Here is a 21733-nt window from a genome sequence, read left to right on the forward strand (position 1 = left end):
AATGCAAAATTATCAAGTACGGGTAGAAACGTTTTTGACAACCATTCTCTTTATCGTTCTATTGTTAGTTCTCTTCAATATTCAACTCTTACTAGACCTGAAACTTCATATTTTGTGAATAAGGTCAACCGATATATAGACACTACAACATTTTCAGGTTAAGGCAATATTTAAAAAGTGTTGTCTAAAGACTGACAAAAAGTTGCTTTTGATCTATGGTAACACTTTTGGGCCTAAGGCAACGTTTTTGGTCGGCGTTGCATATGCAGCCGTTGCCTTAGATCAAGGCAACACTTTTTTGTTTCAAAAGCAACGCTTTTGAAAGCAACACTTGGTAAGTGTTGCCTTTGATTGAAAAACAACAACACTTCAAAGGTGTGTTTGAGACAACACTTTTGTAGTATTGTCTCTTCTCTCGTATTTTGGTTACTACTAAAAAGTGTTGCCTATTTGCAATAAAATTCAACCATTTTATGTGTTGCTTATAAGTTTGAATTTGCAATACTTTAAAGTGTTGCCTATTAGTTTTGAATATGTAACTTTTTAAAGCATTGCCTTTTCTTTTGAATATGCAACCTATACAAGCGTTGCCTTTTCTTTTGGATATGCAACCTATACAAGTGTTGCTTTTTCTTTTGTATATGCAACCATACAAGTGTTGTCTAATATTTAAAATATGCAACTAATAAAAGGGTTGCCTTTTTGATAAAAATAAAAATTACTTTTGTAATAAAAATACAAAGGAATAAAATTTATAATAAAATTTTTTGTTCATACATGTGTAATTATTTTAATTAATAAATAAATTTGTGCACAATAGAAAAAAATTATAAAAGAGACAAAATAACTAATAATAAAATTCTAATTAAAATAGATATTAAAATTCAATTAGTATTTCAAATACATGTTTATCAATAATTCTCAACAAAATAATAAAATTCTTGTCTAACAATAATTGTCATAACAAAATAACAATTAATATTTATCAAAAAGATGTCCTAGATTGATCAAATACAAGCAGAAACTAATTAATATCTTGCGATTTCGGATTGATCGCTTGGTGGACGAAATTGTGATCACATGTTCTTTATACTTTGATGAGTTTACTCTTAGGGCACTGTTTATTTTCACAACTCCGTTCAACTAACCAGCAAGTGTACTGGGTCGTCCAAGTAATACCTTACGTGAGTAAGGGTCGAATCCACAGAGATTGTTGGTATGAAGCAAGCTATGGTCACCTTGTAAATCTTAGTTAGGGAGATTAAAGGGTAATTGTGATTATTGGAATAAAATAAATAATAAATAATAAAAAGGATAGAAATACTTATGCAGATTCATTGGTGAGAATTTCAGTTAAGTATATGAAGATGCTGTATGGCTCACGGACGCCTGCTCTCCTACTGCTTCTACTCAATCCTTCTTACTCATTTCCATGGCAAGCTTTGTATAGGGGTTCACCATCAGCTGTGGCTACTTTCATCCTCTCGGGAAAATATCCTATGCGGTTGTCAGTCGCACAGCTAATCATCTGGAGGCATCACCCATGGTTGATGGCTACATCCCATCCTCGCAGTGAAAACTAATGCTCACGCACTCTGTCACAGTACGGCTAATCACCGGTTGGTTCCCGCTCCTACTGGAATAGAATCTCTTGATTCTTTTGTGTCTGTCACTAACGCCCAGCAGGTTGCAAGTTTGAAGCACATCACAGTCATTCATTACCGGAATCCTACTCGGAATACCACAGACAAGGTGAGACTTTCCGGATTCCACGGATCCTACTCGGAACACCACAGACAAGGTTGGACCTTCCGGATCCTCATAAATGCCGCCATCTATCTAGCTTATACCACGAAGATTCTGTTGGTGAATCTAAGAGATACACATTCAAGCTCTGTTGCATGTAGAACGGAAGTGGTTGTCAATCACGCGCGTTCATCAGTGAGAATGATGATGAGGGTTATCTAACTCATCACATTCATCATGTTCTTGGGTACGAATGAATATCTTGGAATAAGAATAAGATAGAGACCGAATAAAAGATAATAGAACTTCATTAATACTTGAGGTACAGCAGAGCTCCACACCCTTAATCTATGGTGTGCAGAAACTCCACCGTTGAAAATACATAAGCAGAAGGTTCAGGCATGGCCGAATGGCCAGCCCCCTTAAACGTGATCAATAGTCTCTTAGGATAAAGAATTATACAAAACTGAGACCAAAGATGTCTCTTACATTAGTAAATCATCCTATTTATAATAAACTAGCTCCTAGGGTTTACATGAGTAAGTAATTGATGCATAAATCCACTTCCGGGGCCCACTTGGTGTGTGCTTGGGCTGAGCTTGATCTATCCACGAGCTGAGGCTTCTCCTGGAGTTGAACTTTGAGTTATGACGTGTTTTGGGCGTTCAACTCCGGATCACGACGTTTTTCTGGCGTTTAACTTTGGAAAGGAGCATGTACTTGGCGTTCAACGCCAAGTTACGTCGTCATTCTTCGAATGAAGTATGGACTATTATATATTGCTGGAAAGCCCTGGATGTCTACTTTCCAACGCCGTTGAGAGCGCGCCATTTAGAGTTCTGTAGCTCCAGAAAATCCATTTCGAGTGCAGGGAGGTCAGAATCCAACAGCATCAGCAGTCCTTTTGTCAGCCTTTTTCAGAGTTTTGCTCAAATCCCTCAATTTCAGTCAGAATTTACCTGAAATCACAGAAAAACACACAAACTCATAGTAAAGTCCAGAAATGTGAATTTAACATAAAAACTAAGGAAAACATCCCTAAAAGTAGCTCAAACTTACTAAAAACTATATAAAAACAATGCCAAAAAGCGTATAAATTATCCGCTCATTATCGCTAAACTTCAATTTCCATCCATATAAGAGACATTAGTGGAAGAATGGTAACAGAGGTATCTGCAGGTGGCTTCTGTTAATACAATATAGTAACATCATGAAGGATCAAAGCAGACAAAGGAACAAGCTGAAACTGACCATACCAATGCTTCAAATTGCAGTTGTGGTTATTGTGCAATGTGACACCTGCATGATGCAGTCCACAATTTAAAACCTTGAATCAAATCATAATCCAGTAAATGCAGGTTTTGGTATAGAAGAGGTAAAAGATAATAGAGAGCACTATAATTAACTAACAACAATAGAGGATACAAACATTTATTCCACCAAATTGTTCATAGTGATATTACTATTAAACTAAAAACGATTATCGTCTTAAACTTCAGCTAAAAACGATTTTCATTTATCAAAATGGAATCTGAAACTTGCTATATATGCACGGTTGCTTAATATAAAATATATAAGAAAGTGCAAAAGAATAACATAAACATATATCAATTAGTATAATAAAAGAGTAAAGATATACAACATACTTTAAGTGTCGGTTAAGCTCTTTATTTATAATATTTGAAAGATAAATTTAAGGAATTCTAATACATATAGAATTTTCCTTAGTTTGAATATAATTTATAATCCACATTGAACCGTAATAATTTTAAAATGGGGTCTCTTCATTCTTATTAAAATATAAGAATGAGACCAAAATTAAAAAAAAAGCCAACTAAATATAAACTAATCATAATTCTTTTATTATTCTAAAAGAAATATTAATAATTACTTTTGAAAAGATATATTTTAAAATTAAAATGCTTTTATATTTTAATTTTTTAATTAAACAATCAGTATTTTGTTACATAAAGGAGAGGAAAGATGAAAGCACGCCATATATACCTCTTAAAACTAGGAGCTCAGCAAAGAATGAGTAGAGGTTCCTTGACTGAAGTTGATCTAAGAGATTTCAAATGAGTTGTAAAATATAATTAAAAATTTAAATAATGAAAAATAAGTATATTCACTTTTTTACTAAGCTAAAATAAGTATATGACCGTATATAAAAATTTATTGACTTCTTTGTGGACTAATTCTTAATGAATATTGAAATATTGATGCATCAAGAATAGCAAGTGGCATATATGTATATATTTGTTTGTTTGATTCATTTTGTGCTTCTAGAATGAAAAAAATTGGACAATACCTAGGAAATATTTGAAAAAGCTATAACAGAAAGTGACTCACCGACATGGAAAATTTCTCAACTATCCATATAGTACATATTTCCTTAATAGAATCAGTATCATTATCAAGATTGGAAAAAGAATCAAACTTACTTTATGGCCTTTGATGTTCACTACTAACCTGTGAGGCAAGTAAAGTTGATACTGGATTGACAAGATAAACACAGGGATATTCTTCAAAGTTTTCATACCAAATTTGAACTCCTGATTTTTTTAGACAGTATCTGTGTCTAAAAGAAAAATTGTTAACACAAATCTTTCTACCTGATAAAATAAAATATGCATATAGAATAAATTGTGAAACTCCAACTAGCCATTCATGAATGTCAATTCAGAGATTAGGTGCATTTCATTTGAATTCTAATTAGAAAATGACTCGTGACTGTATATGACCTTTGTGTTTGTGGATTAATCTGCACTCACAATTGAAAATACTTTGTGAGCGCAATCTAGTTCACAGGTCAAAACAAGGGTGTATAATTCCCTTGCATGACAACTTACAAACTTCAGAATCTAATTTAGAGATTTCAACCATAAGAAAATAAAGAGATATCTTTTGGCATGGTAAGATGTGAAGTTTATTGAGCTTACTATTGATGAAGTTATTGTTCTCCATGTTGCAGCAAATTAGTTCCATGAGACTGAGCAGTTAAGAGGTCTTCCTTCATTCAACTTGGAACTGCAAATAATAATGGGTTGTATTTTTAAAAATTTATAAAGATATGATAAATGATGAATATATGTTTCTGACCCACTTGTGACAGAGACAAAGGCGATTTACCAATACACGGCATTCAATAGTTATAAAACAATCTTCCCAAGGCTATGACCGATTGCTAGCATAACAAAGTAACCAGCATCTGGTTTGAATCAAGTTTACCCTAAAATTCCAACAGGTTAACCCATTTCTTTCAAGACTAGTTATCTTGGACATACCTAAAGGCATTTCCACATTCCCTCTAACAATAGCACATCCAATCACAAGAGAAAACAACCAGATTTTTTTTATTTAAATAAAAACTGAAAACAAAGGTAAACACGACATTTATCTAAGTTACATCCCCAACACAGAAAGCTAGCAGGGTATACCAAAGGATCTAGAAACAACAACTATCAGGTGATTAGGCCATAATTCTCAAGTTTTAAGACCCTTCCATAGAAATGGATCTCAAGCAGTTTTAGAAAGTTGACACACACTTATTATTACAAGTATAAGTATTAGGATTCAAAACTAATGCACACAGTGACAGTATAGTTGCCTCAACACTAATGCACACAACAACAAGTTTCATATAACCAAAAATTAGGATTCAGAACACGAAAATAGAAAAGAAAAACAGAGGAAAAATCATGAGTACCTGCAGAACAATGATCAGCGGTGATGAACCCTAGCAGAAGAACGCTGGCAAATTGGAAGAGATCAGAGATGAACGGCAAGCAAAACCTAGAGAAGCTCAAAACAGCAACATTATTACTAAAAACCCTATAATAGCAACATCAACATTATTAAAATTAGGATTCAAAATGAAAAAGGAAAAGGAATAGGCAGAATCATAGGATTCAAAACAAGGTCACATTTCTCACTATTTTTGCATAAGTAGCTACTTCTCCTAATTTAGAATACGGACGAGTAAAGAAGAACTCAGCGCGAGAGAACGAAGAACAAGGTGCGAGCAAAAGAACATAGCGGAGCAGAGCAAATCTCGGCGTGAGCAGAAGAACATGGCGGAGCAGAGCAGAACTCGACTCGAACAGAAGAACACGGCGGAGCAGAGCAGAACTAGGCGCGAGTAGAAGAACACGACGGAGCAGAGCTAACAGAATAACAAGGCACGAGCAGAAGAACACGGTGGAGCAGAATAACACGGCGGAGTAGAGCAGAACTCGGCAGAGCAGAGAGAAACGCAGAATGCACGCATCAATGTTGTGAAATTGGGGAAATTGTGTTAGGGTTGGGGTTAGGATTTAGGGTTATTCATGATTTTGATTCTGAACGCCGTCTAAGCATTCGTCTGGGAGAGATCGGAGACCAACGCACCTCCGCAATCAACCATGAAACTCACACGCGCCGCTCGAGCAAGCCTCCATGGAGCTGGCGCATCCGCTCGAAAGAACCTTCTAGGACAAACTCGAAGGCTCGATCCCTAACGGCGGTAAAGAAATCGCTGAATTCGGTAACAAACGAGGTAAATCGAAGCGAGCCACAACATGAGCAAAGCGTATGAGATCGAATTTCACTCCTCGAACCACAGTAACAACAGCAGCAGCAAAAAGAGAAAACAACAACAACGATAACGGAGAAGAAGACGCTTACCGTGATTTTGATTACGCGCAGGAAGACGAAGACTATCACGATTTAGTAACAGGAGTGAATAAGGTGATGAATATATGCTTTGCTGCTTAAAATATTTACAGGGAAGAGTAAAATTTTAATAGAAAATATTGAATTATGCAACGATTATAATAAGAAGTCTATTTAAAAACTTAAAAGCATCCTTCGTAAAGGGTAATATATGAAACCATAAGCGTTGCTTGATTAATTTATTAAAGTAACGCTTTTTACATGTTTTCTAATTGATCAAAGACAATGCTTATGACACGTTGGTTAACGAAGAGTTACAATAGCCTTATTCTTTTGCAATAAATTTTGAATGTTGCTTTTAATCATTATAAACAACATTTTTTGAGTGTTATCTGTATTACATGTTGCAATAGATCAAAAATGTTGTAGTGAAAACATTTTTTGGTATCATATTGAAATTGTACTGTTGAACATATATTGAGGTACTTAAGTGGATTATTGCTCACCAGGGACTTAAATTTCATCCTTGTTTTTGACATGTGACTTTTTTTTCCTTTTTAGATTCGGATTAAGGTTCTAATCTTAATGTTAGAAGATTAAATTATGGCTACTACATATATCTTGGATCAAATTTAGCGCCTTGGTCAAATAGGAAGCAAGCTTCAATAAATAAATTAACTCTAATTTTTCCTAGTTGAACCAAAGACATAGGGTTAGATCTTCATTTTGTGAGGCAATGGATAACACAAGTTTCATTTGGTTCACATCTCTTTAAAATTGAGCAAGTTGCTGATATTTTCACAAAATCATTGTTAATTGATAGTTTTCACAAATTCATTATACTCAAAACCAAAAAGTTTGTCCCATAGTAATCATGAGTTTGAAGGGGCCTGATAGAGTACCTCACAAATCCCACAAGCATTGTAACAACAAAATATAAGATAAGTATTTAGTTACTTAGAGCTTAAGAAATATCTTTTGCATTATATTTTTCGTTTTCAATTGATAACAGAAACTATTATATATTCTATTATAGCTTTCTGTTAGTCTAGCTTCATATACATAATTTGTATCCTTCTCTTAAAGATCATGTTATAAATAATTCAGTCATATGCATAATCAATACAGTCATTCTTTCTTTCTTTCTGCCAATACCTCTCTCTGATCTCTCTCTCATATTTACTATTTTGTTGACTGAAAAAATTGATTTTCTGATAAAACAATTTTAATAGTTTCCCGAATTATACTATGGATTGGATATTTAAATTTAAATTTAATTATTTCATTTGTTCTTTTCATTTGTTATTACTACATATCAAGTTTCAGTTAAAATTTTAAACCATTTTGTTGAGTTTAAAGTTTAATTTAATTTGTTGTGATGATAAATTTTAGTTAGATATATAATTAAATTTTGGTTGCTCACGGTATCCCCCAACCCAACAGGTTAAGAACTAATCCGTCGTGGATCTGAGCTCCATTTAAGGGTCTGCTGCTGGCCAATGGATTGCTACATACACAAGGCAGAATTCGAACCCCCGACCCTTGCTTAAGCGAACGAGTGAGCTGACCACTTAACCAATCCAAGTAGTTTGGCCTAATTAATTTTATGATTAAATGTGTATGAGCAATTCCACTAGGTAAACGATACAAGATGCGAACAACATGAATAATATGTCACATTTCAAGTTCTCTAACCATTCAAAACAAAAATTATATCTAATTGATTCAAAATTTAATTTTTAAAATTAAAACTAATTCTCGTTTTTTTAAGTTATTGTTTAAGTTATTCAAAAAAAAAAACGTTCTCCTATATTTTTTAATTGAGAAAATATTATCTTATCAAGAGTAAGAATTTGTGAGAATTAGGAAAAGATTGTGGCTATTATGAATAATGGAAATTATTGTGGCTATTATTATCAAATTGATGAAGATTTAGAATGCAAAGACTAGCCAAAGTAGAGCAGTTGCTATTTTGATATAAGATCATCGTGTATAAAAAAAAGTAATAAAAAAATACAATGCATACACGAAGCACGTTTGAGTGATATAGTTCTTTTTTATTGAGTCTCAATTTCATATATTTGGTTTTTGATTTTGGAATATTCCTATTTGAAAAGAAAAATGCATGTTTTAGAGAGAAAAATCTTTAAAAGAAAAACCAATGAAAAAAAATGCATGAGTATTAAAAAAAAAATCAAAATAGTTTCTTTTGAAGTATAAGTCATAATTTTAATTTTGTTCTGTCTTGATATCCTTGGTTTGTTTGGTTTTGTGAAGTTCGAAATTGAAATTTTGTTTGTTTTGGAGTAGAATCAATGTAAATTCATGATTTGTATTTGTCTTTGTTCTTGAATTGTTATTTACAATTTTGTAGATCTTTATAGTAAAATTTCATTTAATAGTGACTAGACATACGTAAATATTATTTCATTAAGAGGTTGAACTAAAATAAATAATGATATCACTTTTTTTTCCCTCATCTTTAAGTTTTTGCAATTGCACAAAACAAGACTGAAAAATCTTCTACATATTGAGTAATTAGTCTTTAAATTAAAAAATATCTTAATTCAAATCCGTCTTTTAATTTTGAGGTCCTATAAAACCTATACATTTTTAATAGTTTCCCAAATCATACGATTGTTTCGAGATTTAAATTTAATTAGTTCATTTGTTCTTTTTCATTTGTCATTAGTTATTTTCTATATATCAAGTTTCAATCAAAATTTTATGAAAGAGATAGATAAGACTATTTATCAACGCATATACCATATTAGCATATCATACTTCTGTAAAATGACTATGATGAGAAAGACTATTTATTTGGAATCAACACGATTTATATCACTTTTGTCGTATTGTGAAATAACTCATTAAGGAATTAGGAATACGTGATGAGTGATCCTCTTTAGATTCTTATTACTCTCAATTCCAAATTAACATGACACGACACGAATGATCTTAATGAAGTATGAGTTCAGCAAAGCTTCCATAATATGAAGTGTTTGCATCTTTTTCAATTACTGTGGCTTTTATGGAACAATGCCATATTGCCATCATTGGAAAATTAAGAAGAATAAAATAAAATCCTGAATTAGATATATGAGAAGGAGCACGCCTTATCATATATGAAATGTGAATATGCTTTCACTAATATGTTAGTGGATAATACTATTAGTGATCATAGCCTCATCAGTTCCTATCCAAAAATATTAATAATAAAATGAAGATTAATATTAAAATATAATACCTACGTTGGGAAATACCAATAAAACCTAACACATGCTGCAAAATGCAAACTATGTGGAGAATATTGCCCCACTTTTCTTCTTCTTCTTCTTTTTTGGTCTTAGTGGATTTTCGATTTGGTCATGACAAAGTATCTATTACACCAAATGATTCTCTAATTCTCTTGTGTATATAAATACGGATAACTCTAACCAAGCTCTTGCATTATCCATCAAGTTCCTCACTCACTCATTGAAAATAGAGTGAGATCAATTAATATATATACATATATATAAGATGGGTGAAGAATTGAGCTATTGTGAGAAAGTTCGTGCATGGTTCACAAAATCAAAGGCATTTTTGCTAATATTAAGCTTGCAATTTGGGTCAGCGGGCATGTACATTATCACCATGGATGCTCTAAACAAGGGATTGAGTCATTATGTCTTTGTTGTTTATCGTAATGTTGTTGCCACTCTCGCTCTTGGCCCCTTCGCTTTTTTCCTTGAAAGGTTTTTTTTTTTAACTTTCTCTTCTACTTCTCTCTTCACTCAGGTGCTCCATACATTTCATGATGTCATTAACATACATTAGTCATGCATGTTAGTATGTATGGACTATGGATGCATGCATGAGTTTTGCATACATAACGACATATGTATATACACATATCATTCATGAGGAGTTCGATGTAGATACAAACATATAGTAACTGAATTTTAATGTGTTTATAGTATTTTTGAATATAATTAAAGTACGATTTACACGTTTGAGTGTTTGTTCATGTATAGTTAATCTCTAAATTTGTAAAACGTGTAATATGGTTTTCTGAGATGATCAAATAGAGAGAAACAAAAATCTTTTAATATTTTTTTAAAATAATCTTTCATTGATGTCTTTTATTAACCCATTTAGCCCTTAGTCGAAAAGAATAATTTTGGAGAAAAAAAAATAAAGTGCATTCGTTGCACCATTATCATTTTTCAATTACTTTGAAAATTAAAAAAAAAAATGTAGGTGTAGAAATTCTTAGACATTGAATTGTTGGTCATTGCGCATTTTTTGTTCTTTCCGGATTCTATATCATCGATTTGATAAGTGTCTTAACTTACAAATTGATGTTAATTAGATTAGATATACAAATATCAATATCCTATAATTGTTTATACTTATTTCAGGAAACTACTTTAATACACAAACCAACAAAAAAATAAAGATACAAATTGGTGATATTAATGTATTCGAAGATGTGAACTAGATTTTCGTGATTGTCGTGATCAATGTTATTGGTGTATTATAATATAAAACCAAAAAAAAATTCTAATAATTCAATGAAGTTTTATATTTTGGATAAATAACTTTTTATCTATGTCTACGCCTTCTTTTTCTTTTTAATTTCCAGGAAAGTTAGGCCCAAGATGACACCTCGGATATTTGCAGAGATTGTGGCACTGGCTTTTATAGAGTAAGTTCCTTGTTTATAGTTTCTTGATACTTATCTATCTTCATTGACTTCTGAGCTTATTGTTGTTGATTAAATGTTTTTCTTTTAAAAGAAAAAAAAATTACACGTATATGATATTGGTATTTTATTCACACACACACATATATATATTATATCAATATGAATTTTAATATGAACTTTTTAATATTTACTACCTAATAAATTCCAGTAAACATAAGAAATATAGTAAATTTTGAATTATCGATAATAAAAAACAATCATAGTCAATAATAAGGTGTATGAACTTTTCTGATGATCACATAATTACTTCATCTGCTATAATATTAATTGAACGAAACAATAAGAAAATTGTTATTTAACTCATTGTCAATTATTTATTATATATGTATATGTTCTGTTATCTTACAGGATTATACTTGATCAATGCTTCACCTTCCTGGGAATGAAATTAACTTCAGCATCTTTTGCATCTGCTGTGATGAACTCTGTACCCTCCATAACCTTTGTGCTGGCAATTATTTTTAGGTAATAAATATATAATTAATTATTATATATTATGAAAACACAAATAATTATATTTTATTTTTTCTGGTCTTTTCGTGAATAATCATCAAACTCAGAATAAATTTAAATATTTAATTAAATTAATGCGTTAAATATTTTAGTCAGGAGATGTATTACAGGTGATAAAAAAAATATAGAACTTTGAATTCGTTAACATTAATCAATTTTAGAGTTTAAATTATAAATTAAAATTTAAAATTAACACTTTATAATTTCCTATGTAAAATTTTAGATAAAGATTTAATTTATATATTTGCTGAAAACAATTAATTACCTAACGTTACTCGAGTGATCTGATAATAGTAAGCACGCATGAACCTTGTGAATATCCTCCATAGATTCCACTATAACACTTCCTAAGATTCGACAGTTTAAGTGGATCATGAAGATTATAAATTCAAAAAAATATAAATAAATTTTAAATAACTGCAATTAATAATTATTAATTATATATTTTTTAAAATAAATTTAAAAAATTATTAGTTAATAATAATTAATTAATTTAAAAATATTTATTAAATCTTTTTTAATTATCTAGTGGAATTGTTATAAATTTTATTTTCTTTATGATGTTGGTTTTACGTCACCGCACTCCCTTATGACATGAAACATTTCCGTACGTCAGTACGTGTTTTCATTAATTTCTAAAAGAAATATTATTTAATTTAATTTAATTCTCTAGTATATTATATATAATACTGTCATAAAATATTTATTACACTCGTCAATGATTCATTTAATAATAAATTTAATTCATTTTTCTCATATATATATATATATATATATATATATATATATATATAAAATTCATTTAGATAAAATATTATGTTTCCTTTTATCGTATAAACCAAACATACTTTAAAGAATAGCACCAAAGCATTTATTAAGATCGGGAGCTGCACACTCTATAGTTTGTATTCTTCAATTTTTGATTTTATTCTAAATCCGAGGCTATAAACATAGAGTCGCTTAAAATACATTGGAAAAACATTAATGAACCTGAAACATACAAAGTTTTGGTTTTATTAATAGACAAAAAATAATAGGTTTAATTAGTTTATATTTATAAGAAACGTATTCATCAAAGAAGCCTTAAAAACAAGTATAATTATGAGATGATGATTATGTATGTATGTATGTATGTATGTATGAGGAGATTGGAGCGCATGAACATTAGGAACATAGGATGCCAAGCGAAAGTGACAGGCACTGTGGTAAGTCTTGGAGGCGCTATTCTAATGGCAATGTACAAAGGTCCTATTCTTAACATTGTGACGTCATCAACAACCCATGTGGCCCACAATGGGAATAATGCTAACGCCACTGCTGACCACTGGCTCATGGGTGCTATCTTCATTCTAATAGGCTGTGCTGGCTTCTCTGGTTTCTACATATTGCAAGTACGTTTTAATTTTATTCTGCTTTTATTGATCCTAATTTTTTATATAATACAATAAAGACTTAAAAAGAATTATAAGTCAGTATCCACTATATATAGTTGAAGAATTCGTTAAAAATTTAATTTGAGATGAAATTCAATTCCTGGTAATAAGAATCTTAAAATTATTTTTATGAAATTGCGTAAAAGAAAAATATGACAAAGATTGAAATTTAAATTATGCTATTCCAATTTTTTTATAGATAGGTATAGATGTTTTTGTTCAAGAAGGGAGCAACATATCTAGCTTAGAATAATGATTTTAAATGAGAGAGTATATTAACTTTGTAATATTTTTGCATTGCCATGGAACAACATTTATAAACACAACAATAGATTAAAAGTTATGATCAGATTATAAATAAAATATTATAAAAATAATTTATTTTGTTTGTTATATATGATAAATACATTAAAAAAAATGGAAATGTGTAATAGGAAAAAGAAGAAACTTATGCATGATTTTGATTCAATTTCAGGCAATAACATTGAGAAAGTACCCAGCAGAGATGTCCCTAGCCACGTGGGTATGCTTTATTGGTGCAATTCAAAGCAGTGCAGTTACTGCTTACATGGAGCGTGATTCTCCTCAAGTCTGGATTCTGGCTCCTGATTCTAGGCTTCTTGCCTGTTTATATGCGGTTAGTACAGACAGAAAAAAAAAAAAAAAACAAAAAATACTACTTTACAATTTTAACTTAAAATTTATTGTGATTGAAATGGCTCGTTCTAGTCAAATAATTTGATTAACTAACTATTTTATTATTGAATGATATATAATGACCAATTATGTAGACAAATCTTAGATAATAACAGAATGCAAATTGTGACATTTTTGGGTTGGTTGTTTAATGAATCAGGGAGTAGTAACATCAGCAATACAGTTCTATGTGCAAGGGCTGGTGATTAAAACAACGGGTCCAGTATTTGTGACTGCTTTCAATCCCCTGCGTATGATCATAGTCACAGCCTTCGCTTCCATACTCCTTTCTGAGAAGCTCTACCTAGGAAGGTACTAAAATAAATGCTATGTATACCTTTCATTTGATTCAATTCATTTTTGTTTCTAGTAGATAGCAATATTATTAACATCATTATTGTTGAATTTGATATATTTGTATCAGTGTTATTGGAGGAGTAGTGGTGGTTGTAGGGCTTTATTTGGTTGTGTGGGGAAAATCTAAAGAGAAGAAAGGCGTAAAACATGCGATGCTGCCACCATCCCCTGAAAAAGAAATCCAACAACAGCAGCTACCAGTTACTGTTCCCAGAAATTTTGATGTCAGCAACAATAATAATAATGATGACGACGATGATAATAATATGGATCATCAACTTATGGTCGTGGTTGGAATCAAGAACAACGACGTTGAAGCAAGAAGATCATCATCATGTTAGTGATCCAGCTTTTGTTCATTTTATGATTAATGGTGTTCACTGTGGCCTAATTAATGAAGGCCAATATATAGATAAATCCTTCCAAATTTTGATAATTTTGTGCGGATTCTACCTTTTAATTTCTCTTCCATGTACTACTGTATCAATAAAACATTTTTTCTTTACCTTTATCCGTTATGTTATAATCCATCTATATGGCTGCATTTGGTCTAGGACAAGATATACTACTCAGAACAAAACACAAAAGACCACTTTTATATTTTCAACATTTAGTGACATTTACTTCTTAACATTTGTTAAAATGTTAGTAATGTTTATAAAATTAAATTTTAAGTAAGATTTATACACAAATGTTAGTAAATATTTTTTAATTTTTTAAAAAATTAAAAAAAAATGTCATCTATTCTCACTCTCAAAATTGAAATACTTATGCAAAAACTACTCACAATTATTCACTCTATCACTTTCACTCTCATGCTGTGAAACTACCTTTTCAATGAAAAAGATAAAGCTTTAAGAGCAAAGAGAACATAGAATTAAGCAATCGAATCTTCACCGAATGTGTATACTCTCTAAACACTCAAGTATATGATGCGAGAAAATTTGCACAGCACAAATTCCTTCGACAAGTGTACCGAATCATCAAGTAATAACTCATTATTGAGTGAGGTCGATCCCACAGGTATTGATAGATTAAGCAAATTTAGCTAGGTGATTTATCTAGTTAAGCTAATATTTGATTGTTTTGGGTAATTGAATGAACAAAATTATGATCCACAAAGAAAGTAAAACAACAGAATGTAAACTGCTTGAAATTAAAGAGCTGAAAGTAATTTGTGAAATGTAAATGGAGAAAACTTAAATGGCAAGAAAATAAAGAACCGAAACTTAAATGACAAGAAATTAAAAGAGCTGAAACTTAAATGCAAGAAAGTAAAAGCAAGAATGTAAATGACAATCAAAGGTAAATTGCATGAAATGTAAATGGGTCTTGGGAGCTGGGAATTAAAGATAACAAGAAACTCAAAGCAATTGAAATGAAAAACAACAATGGGTGAGACTCATTAGGGATTGGAGATATTATAATCCTTCATGAATCAATAGGTCTCAACTTCATTCTCAATCATATGAAGTAGATCTATGGCGGATTGTAATTAATTGAGTCTCAATTTCTTGGCAACCCAATTTCTTTTAACACAATCAATTTGCCAATTCCTTGATCTAATTGATCATGAGAAGAGGTTAAGTTCAATTCTGTTATCCATAAGCCACACAAGTTCTCAGGATCTCAACCCAAACCAGGACTTTGTTGATCAAGAGAGTTGTGAGAGAAAGAGCTTCAAACTAATTTCTATGATTCCCCTTCCGAGACTCACATAGAAATTCAAATGATCTAAACCTCCTTCCGGTAGTGAATAGATCTTTTAAGCACGAAAGTTATCTCTTAGCTACAACAAGCAGATTGAGAAGAAGAATTTCATTTATTCATTTGAATTACAATAGAGCTCCTCCCCCTAATGATGTGGGGTTTAATTCATCATAGCTCTGGAAAACTTAAATAGAAAAGAAAAGTACATGAAAGTAAAACTGAGTACAAGAAGAAAATGATTCAGAGTTTCCAAATTAGGATCCCCTGCTCCTCGTATGTCTTTCAAGTTCAAAACTCTTCCTATATAAAATCTTCAGCAGAGTCATCAAGTACTTGGATGTGGGCTTTTGGCCTTAGTTGAAGCAAGTTAGGAGTGGCTCTTTCTGAAGTTAACGCTGACGTTCACTAACACTCTCATACTTGCACGGATGCGTTTGGAACTGGCGTTGGTACTGGCGTTAACAGCCTTGCTAACGCCACAAGCCTCCTTCTAAGCTGGCATTAACACTGCCGTCAGTGCACTAACGGTCCCACTAAAGTTGCCTTTAAATCCATTTTGGTGTTGCTACTGGCGTTGACATACTAACAGGGCTATCAACGTTTTTCTTGTTGTGCGTGCGCACAATGCTTCGTGCGTACGCACACTAGCCAATTTTCTTCTTGTGCGTACGCACACTAGCCAAATTTTCCAGCCACAACTCATGAAATGATCGAAGAAATTAGTGTGCTAACTTGGGTAACGTTAGCACACTAATGTTGGCACCTCCCCCTTGTGCGTAGTAGCCTTAGTGAGCCAGCTTTGGCCACTAACGTTGCCCATTCTTCCTTGATGCACGTTGGTGAGCCAACTTTGGTCACTAACATTGCCCTTCTTCCTTGAATCACGTTAATACTGGAGTTAGTGGCTAACTTGGCCACTAACGCCAGCTCCTTCTCCTTGGCAATTGATGAGCGGATAATTTGTACCTTTTTTGGCATTGTTTTTAGTATGTTTTTAGTATGATCTAGTTAGTTTTTAGTATATTTTTAGTAGTTTTTAGTTAAAATTCACTTTTCTGGACTTTACTATGAGTTTGTGTGTTTTTCTGTGATTTCAGGTATTTTCTGGCTGAAATTGAGGGACCTGAGCAAAAATCTGATTCAGAGACCGAAAAGGACTGCAGATGCTGTTGGATTCTGACCTCCCTGCACTCGAAGTGGATTTTCTGGAGCTACAGAAGCCCAATTGGCGCGCTCTCAACGGCGTTGGAAAGTAGACATCCTGGGCGTTCCAGCAATATATGATAGTCCATACTTTGCCCAAGATTTGATGGCCCAAACCGGCGTTCAAAGTCACCTCAAGAAATTCCAGCGTTAAACGCCGGAACTGGCACCTAGATGGGAGTTAAACGCCCAAACTGGCATAAAAGCTGGCGTTTAACTCCAAGAAGAGTCTCTACACGAAAATGCTTCATTGCTCAGCCCAAGCACACACCAAGTGGGCCCGGAAGTGGATTTTTATGGCATTTACTCATCTTTGTACACCTTAGGCTACTAGTTTCCTATAAGTAGGACCTTTTACTATTGTATTTGAATCTTTTGATCACTTTAGATCTCTAGATCATCTTTGGACATCTAGTTCTTAGATCATTTGCGGGCTGGCCTCATGGCCATGCCTAGACCTTGTTCTTATGTATTTTCAACGGTGGAGTTTCTACACACCATAGATTAAGGTGTGGAGCTCTGCTGTACCTCGAGTATTAATGCAATTACTATTGTTCTTCTATTCAATTCCGCTTGTTCTTTGTCCAAGATATCACTTGTTCTTCAACTTGATGAATGTGATGATCCGTGACACTCATCATCATTCTCACTCATGAACAAAGTGACTGACAACCACTCTTGTTCTACAAGCATACGAGGCTTAGTGAATATCTCTTGGATTCCTGATACACGATGCATGGTTGATCGCCTGACAACCGAGTGCTCACCTGACAAACGAGCCAGCAATTCCGTGAGATCAGAGTCTTCGTGGTATAGGCGAGAACTGATGGCGGCATTCAAGAGAATCCAGAAGGTCTAACCTTGTCTGTGGTATTCTGAGTAGGATTCAATGATTGAATGACTGTGACGTGCTTCAAACTCCTAGCAGGCGGGGCGTTAGTGACAGACGCAAAAGAATCGCTGGATTCTATTCCGGCCTGACCGAGAACCGACAGCTGATTAGCCATATGCTGTGACAGAGCATAGGAACATTTTCACTGAGAGGATGGGAGGTAGCCACTGACAACGGTGAAACCCTTGCATAAGCTTGCCATGGAAAGGAGTAAGAAGGATTGGATGAAGACAGTAGGAAAGCAGAGAGACGGAAGGGAAGGCATCTTCATACGCTTATCTGAAGCTCTCACCAATGAATTACATAAGTATCTCTATCTTTATCTTTATGCTTTATTCATCATCTATACCCATTTGAGTCTGCCTGACTGAGATTTACAAGGTGACCATAGCTTGCTTCATACCAACAATCTCCGTGGGATCGACCCTTACTCACGTAAGGTATTACTTGGACGACCCAGTGCACTTGCTAGTTAGTTGTGCGAAGTTGTAGTGATCACAATTTCGCGCACCAAGTTTTTGGCGCCGTTGCCGGGGATTGTTCTTGTGTATGGACAACTGACGGTTCATCTTGTTGCTTAGATTAGGTATTTTTCTTCAGAGTTCTTAAGAATGAATTCTAGAGTTTCATGATGATCTGCTGAAATCTGGCTGGCTGAGAAGCCATGTCTAATCTTATTGGACCGAGGTTTCAACTGATCATCACAATAGCTTGTTGATTTCCATCAATCTTGCCATTGGAGCAATGATCTGCTAAGGCTTGGCTGGCCATTGGCCATGTCTAGTGTTTTGGACCGAAGCTTTCTTTGAAAGCTTGGCTGGCTGTGAAGCCATGTCTAATTCCTGGACCGGAGTCTTAGACTAACATTGCAATGATTCCTGGAATCCAAATTGAGAATTCTGAAACCTTTATTTTCTATTTTCATATGATTTTCGAAAAAAGCACAAAAAATTTATAAAAATCATAAAAACCAAAAAATATTTTATGTTTCTTGTTTGAGTCTAGTGTCTAATTTTAATTTTGGTGTCTTGCATGTCTTGTTTATTTGATCTTGGTTCTATTTTCAAGTCAATAGTACAGGGAACTGAAGATTCAGAACATGCAGCAGAGGAATTACACAGAAAAAGCTGGGCGTTCAAAACGCCCAGTGAAGAAGGACAGACTGGCGTTTAAACGCCAGCCAGGGTACCTGGTTGGGCGTTTAACGCCCAAAAAGGTAGCATTTTGGGCGTTAAACGCCAGAATGGATACCATTCTGGGCGTTTAACGCCAGGATGGCAAAAGGGGGAAGATTTTGTTTTCAAATCAATTTTTTTTCAAGTTTTCAAAGTTTTTCAAAAACAAATCTTTTTCAAATCATATCTTTTTAATCAAATGTTTTCAAAATCAATTTCTTTCCTTTTTCAAAGATACTTACTAACAATTAATGATTTGATTGAACATTTTAAGTATGTAGCCTTTTCTGTTGAGAAAGGTTTAATGTTTGAATCATATCTTTTCTTGTTAGGCAAGTCATTAATTTTTAAAATCAAATCTTTTTAAATTTTTTTCAAAATCATATCTTTTCAATCATATCTTTTTAAAACCATAACTTTTCAATCATATCTTCTTAATCACATCTTTTTCAAAACAGTTTTTGGATCATATCTTTTTGATTTCTAATTTCAAGAATCTTTTTCAAAAAAATTACATGATTTTTTTTCCCACTCTTGGTTTTCGAAAATTAATTAAAGTTTTTCAAAAATGTTTTCAAAATACTTCACTTGATTTTCTAAAATTTCTTCCTCTCTTCCCACATCCTTCTATTTATGGAGTACCACTCCTTCTCAATGCACAATTCGAACTCTATCTAAATTAAGTTCGAATTCTCTACTTCTTCCTTCTATTTTTCTGTACCTCTGACACCTCAAGGAATCTCTATACTGTGACATAGAGGATTCCACATTTTCTTGTTCTCTTCTCTTTCATATGAGCAGGAACAAAGACAAAGGCATTCTTGTTGAAGCTGACCCTGAACCTGAAAGGACCTTGAAGCGAAAGCTAAGAGAAGCTAAGGCACAACTCTCTGTTGAGGACCTGACCGAATTCTTCAAGGAAGAAGAACCCATGGCAGCCGAAAACAACAACAATGCCAACAATGCAAGGAAGGTGCTGGGTGACTTTACTGCACCTACTCCCGACTTCTATGGGAGAAGCATCTCTATCCCTGCCATTGGAGCAAACAACTTTGAGCTTAAGCCTCAATTAGTTTCTCTAATGCAACAGAATTGCAAGTTCCATGGACTTCCATTGGAAGATCCTCATCAGTTTTTAGCTGAATTCTTGCAAATATGTGACACAGTCAAGACTAATGGGGTTGACCCTGAGGTCTACAGACTTATGCTATTCCCTTTTGCTGTAAGAGACAGAGCTAGGACATGGTTGGACTCACAACCTAAAGAAAGCCTGGACTCTTGGGAAAAGCTAGTCAATGCCTTCTTGGCAAAGTTCTTTCCACCTCAAAAATTGAGTAAGCTTAGAGTGGAAGTCCAAACCTTCAGACAGAAGGATGGAGAATCCCTCTATGAAGCTTGGGAAAGATACAAACAATTGATCAGAAAATGTCCTTCAGACATGCTTTCTGAATGGAGCATCATAGGTATTTTCTATGATGGTCTCTCTGAACTATCCAAGATGTCTTTGGATAGCTCTGCTGGAGGATCTCTTCATCTGAAGAAGACACCTACAGAAGCTCAAGAGCTAATTGAAATGGTTGCAAATAACCAATTCATGTACACTTCTGAAAGGAATCCTGTGAACAATGGGACAAGTCAGAAGAAAGGAGTTCTTGAGATTAATGCTCTGAATGCCATACTGGCTCAGAATAAGATATTGACTCAACAAGTCAATTTGATTTCTCAAAGTCTTTCTGGAATGCAAAATGCACCAAGCAGTACTAAGGATGCTTCATCTGAAGAAGAAGCTTATGATCCTGAGAACCCTTCAATGGAAGAGGTGAATTACCTAGGAGAACCCTATGGAAACACCTATAATTCTTCATGGAGAAATCACCCAAATTTCTCATGGAAGAATCAAGAGAGACCTCACAAGGTTTCAACAACAATAATGGTGGAAGAAACAGGTTTAGCAATGGCAAGCCTTTTTCATCATCTTCTCAGCAACAGACAGAGAATTCTAAGCAGAACCCCTCTGACTTAGCAACCATGGTCTCTGATCTAATCAAAACCACTCAAAGTTTCATGACTAAAACAAGGTCCTCCATTAGAAATTTGGAGGCACAAATGGGACAGCTGAGCAAGAAAGTTACTGAACTCCCTCCAAGTACTCTTCCAAGCAACACAGAAGAAAATCCAAAAGGAGAGTGCAAGGCCATCAACATGGCCGAATTTGGAGAGGAAGGAGAGGAAGTGAACGCCACTGAGGAAGACCTCAATGGGCGTGCACCAACCTCCAATGAGTTCCCTAATGAGGAACCATGGGAATCTGAGGCTCGAAATAAGACCATAGAGATTCCATTGGACTTACTTCTGCCTTTCATGAGCTCTGATGAGTATTCCTCCTCTGAAGAGGATGAGTATGTCACTGAAGAGCAAGTTGCTAAATACCTTGGAGCAATCATGAAGCTAAATGACAAGTTATTTGGAAATGAGACTTGGGAGGATGAACCTCCTTTGCTCACCAAAGAATTGGATGACTTGTCTAGGCAGAAATTACCTCAAAAGAGACAAGATCCTGGGAAGTTTTCAATACCTTGTACCATAGGCACCATGACCTTCAAGAAGG

General features: G+C 33.7%; 1 protein-coding gene and 1 non-coding gene across 2 annotated transcripts; one reads left to right on the top strand and one right to left on the bottom strand.

Moving 5' to 3' along the window:
• Nucleotides 1–9836: 9836 nt before the first annotated feature.
• LOC130954634 (WAT1-related protein At4g08290-like) lies at nt 9837–14656 on the top strand. The gene is made up of 7 exons (XM_057881390.1): nt 9837–10133; nt 11024–11086; nt 11495–11611; nt 12807–13050; nt 13568–13729; nt 13949–14100; nt 14213–14656. Exons 1-7 carry the CDS (start codon nt 9919–9921, stop codon nt 14484–14486), a joined length of 1227 nt encoding a protein of 408 aa, XP_057737373.1. The 5' UTR covers nt 9837–9918; the 3' UTR covers nt 14487–14656.
• A 5805-nt stretch (nt 14657–20461) lies between these two features.
• LOC130958501 (small nucleolar RNA R71) lies at nt 20462–20569 on the bottom strand. Its single transcript, XR_009077619.1, has one exon. It is a non-coding gene; the product is annotated as a small nucleolar RNA R71 (small nucleolar RNA).
• Nucleotides 20570–21733: the final 1164 nt, after the last annotated feature.

The sequence above is a fragment of the Arachis stenosperma genome, chromosome 10 (assembly GCF_014773155.1).
Source record: "Arachis stenosperma cultivar V10309 chromosome 10, arast.V10309.gnm1.PFL2, whole genome shotgun sequence".
NCBI lineage: Eukaryota > Viridiplantae > Streptophyta > Magnoliopsida > Fabales > Fabaceae > Arachis > Arachis stenosperma.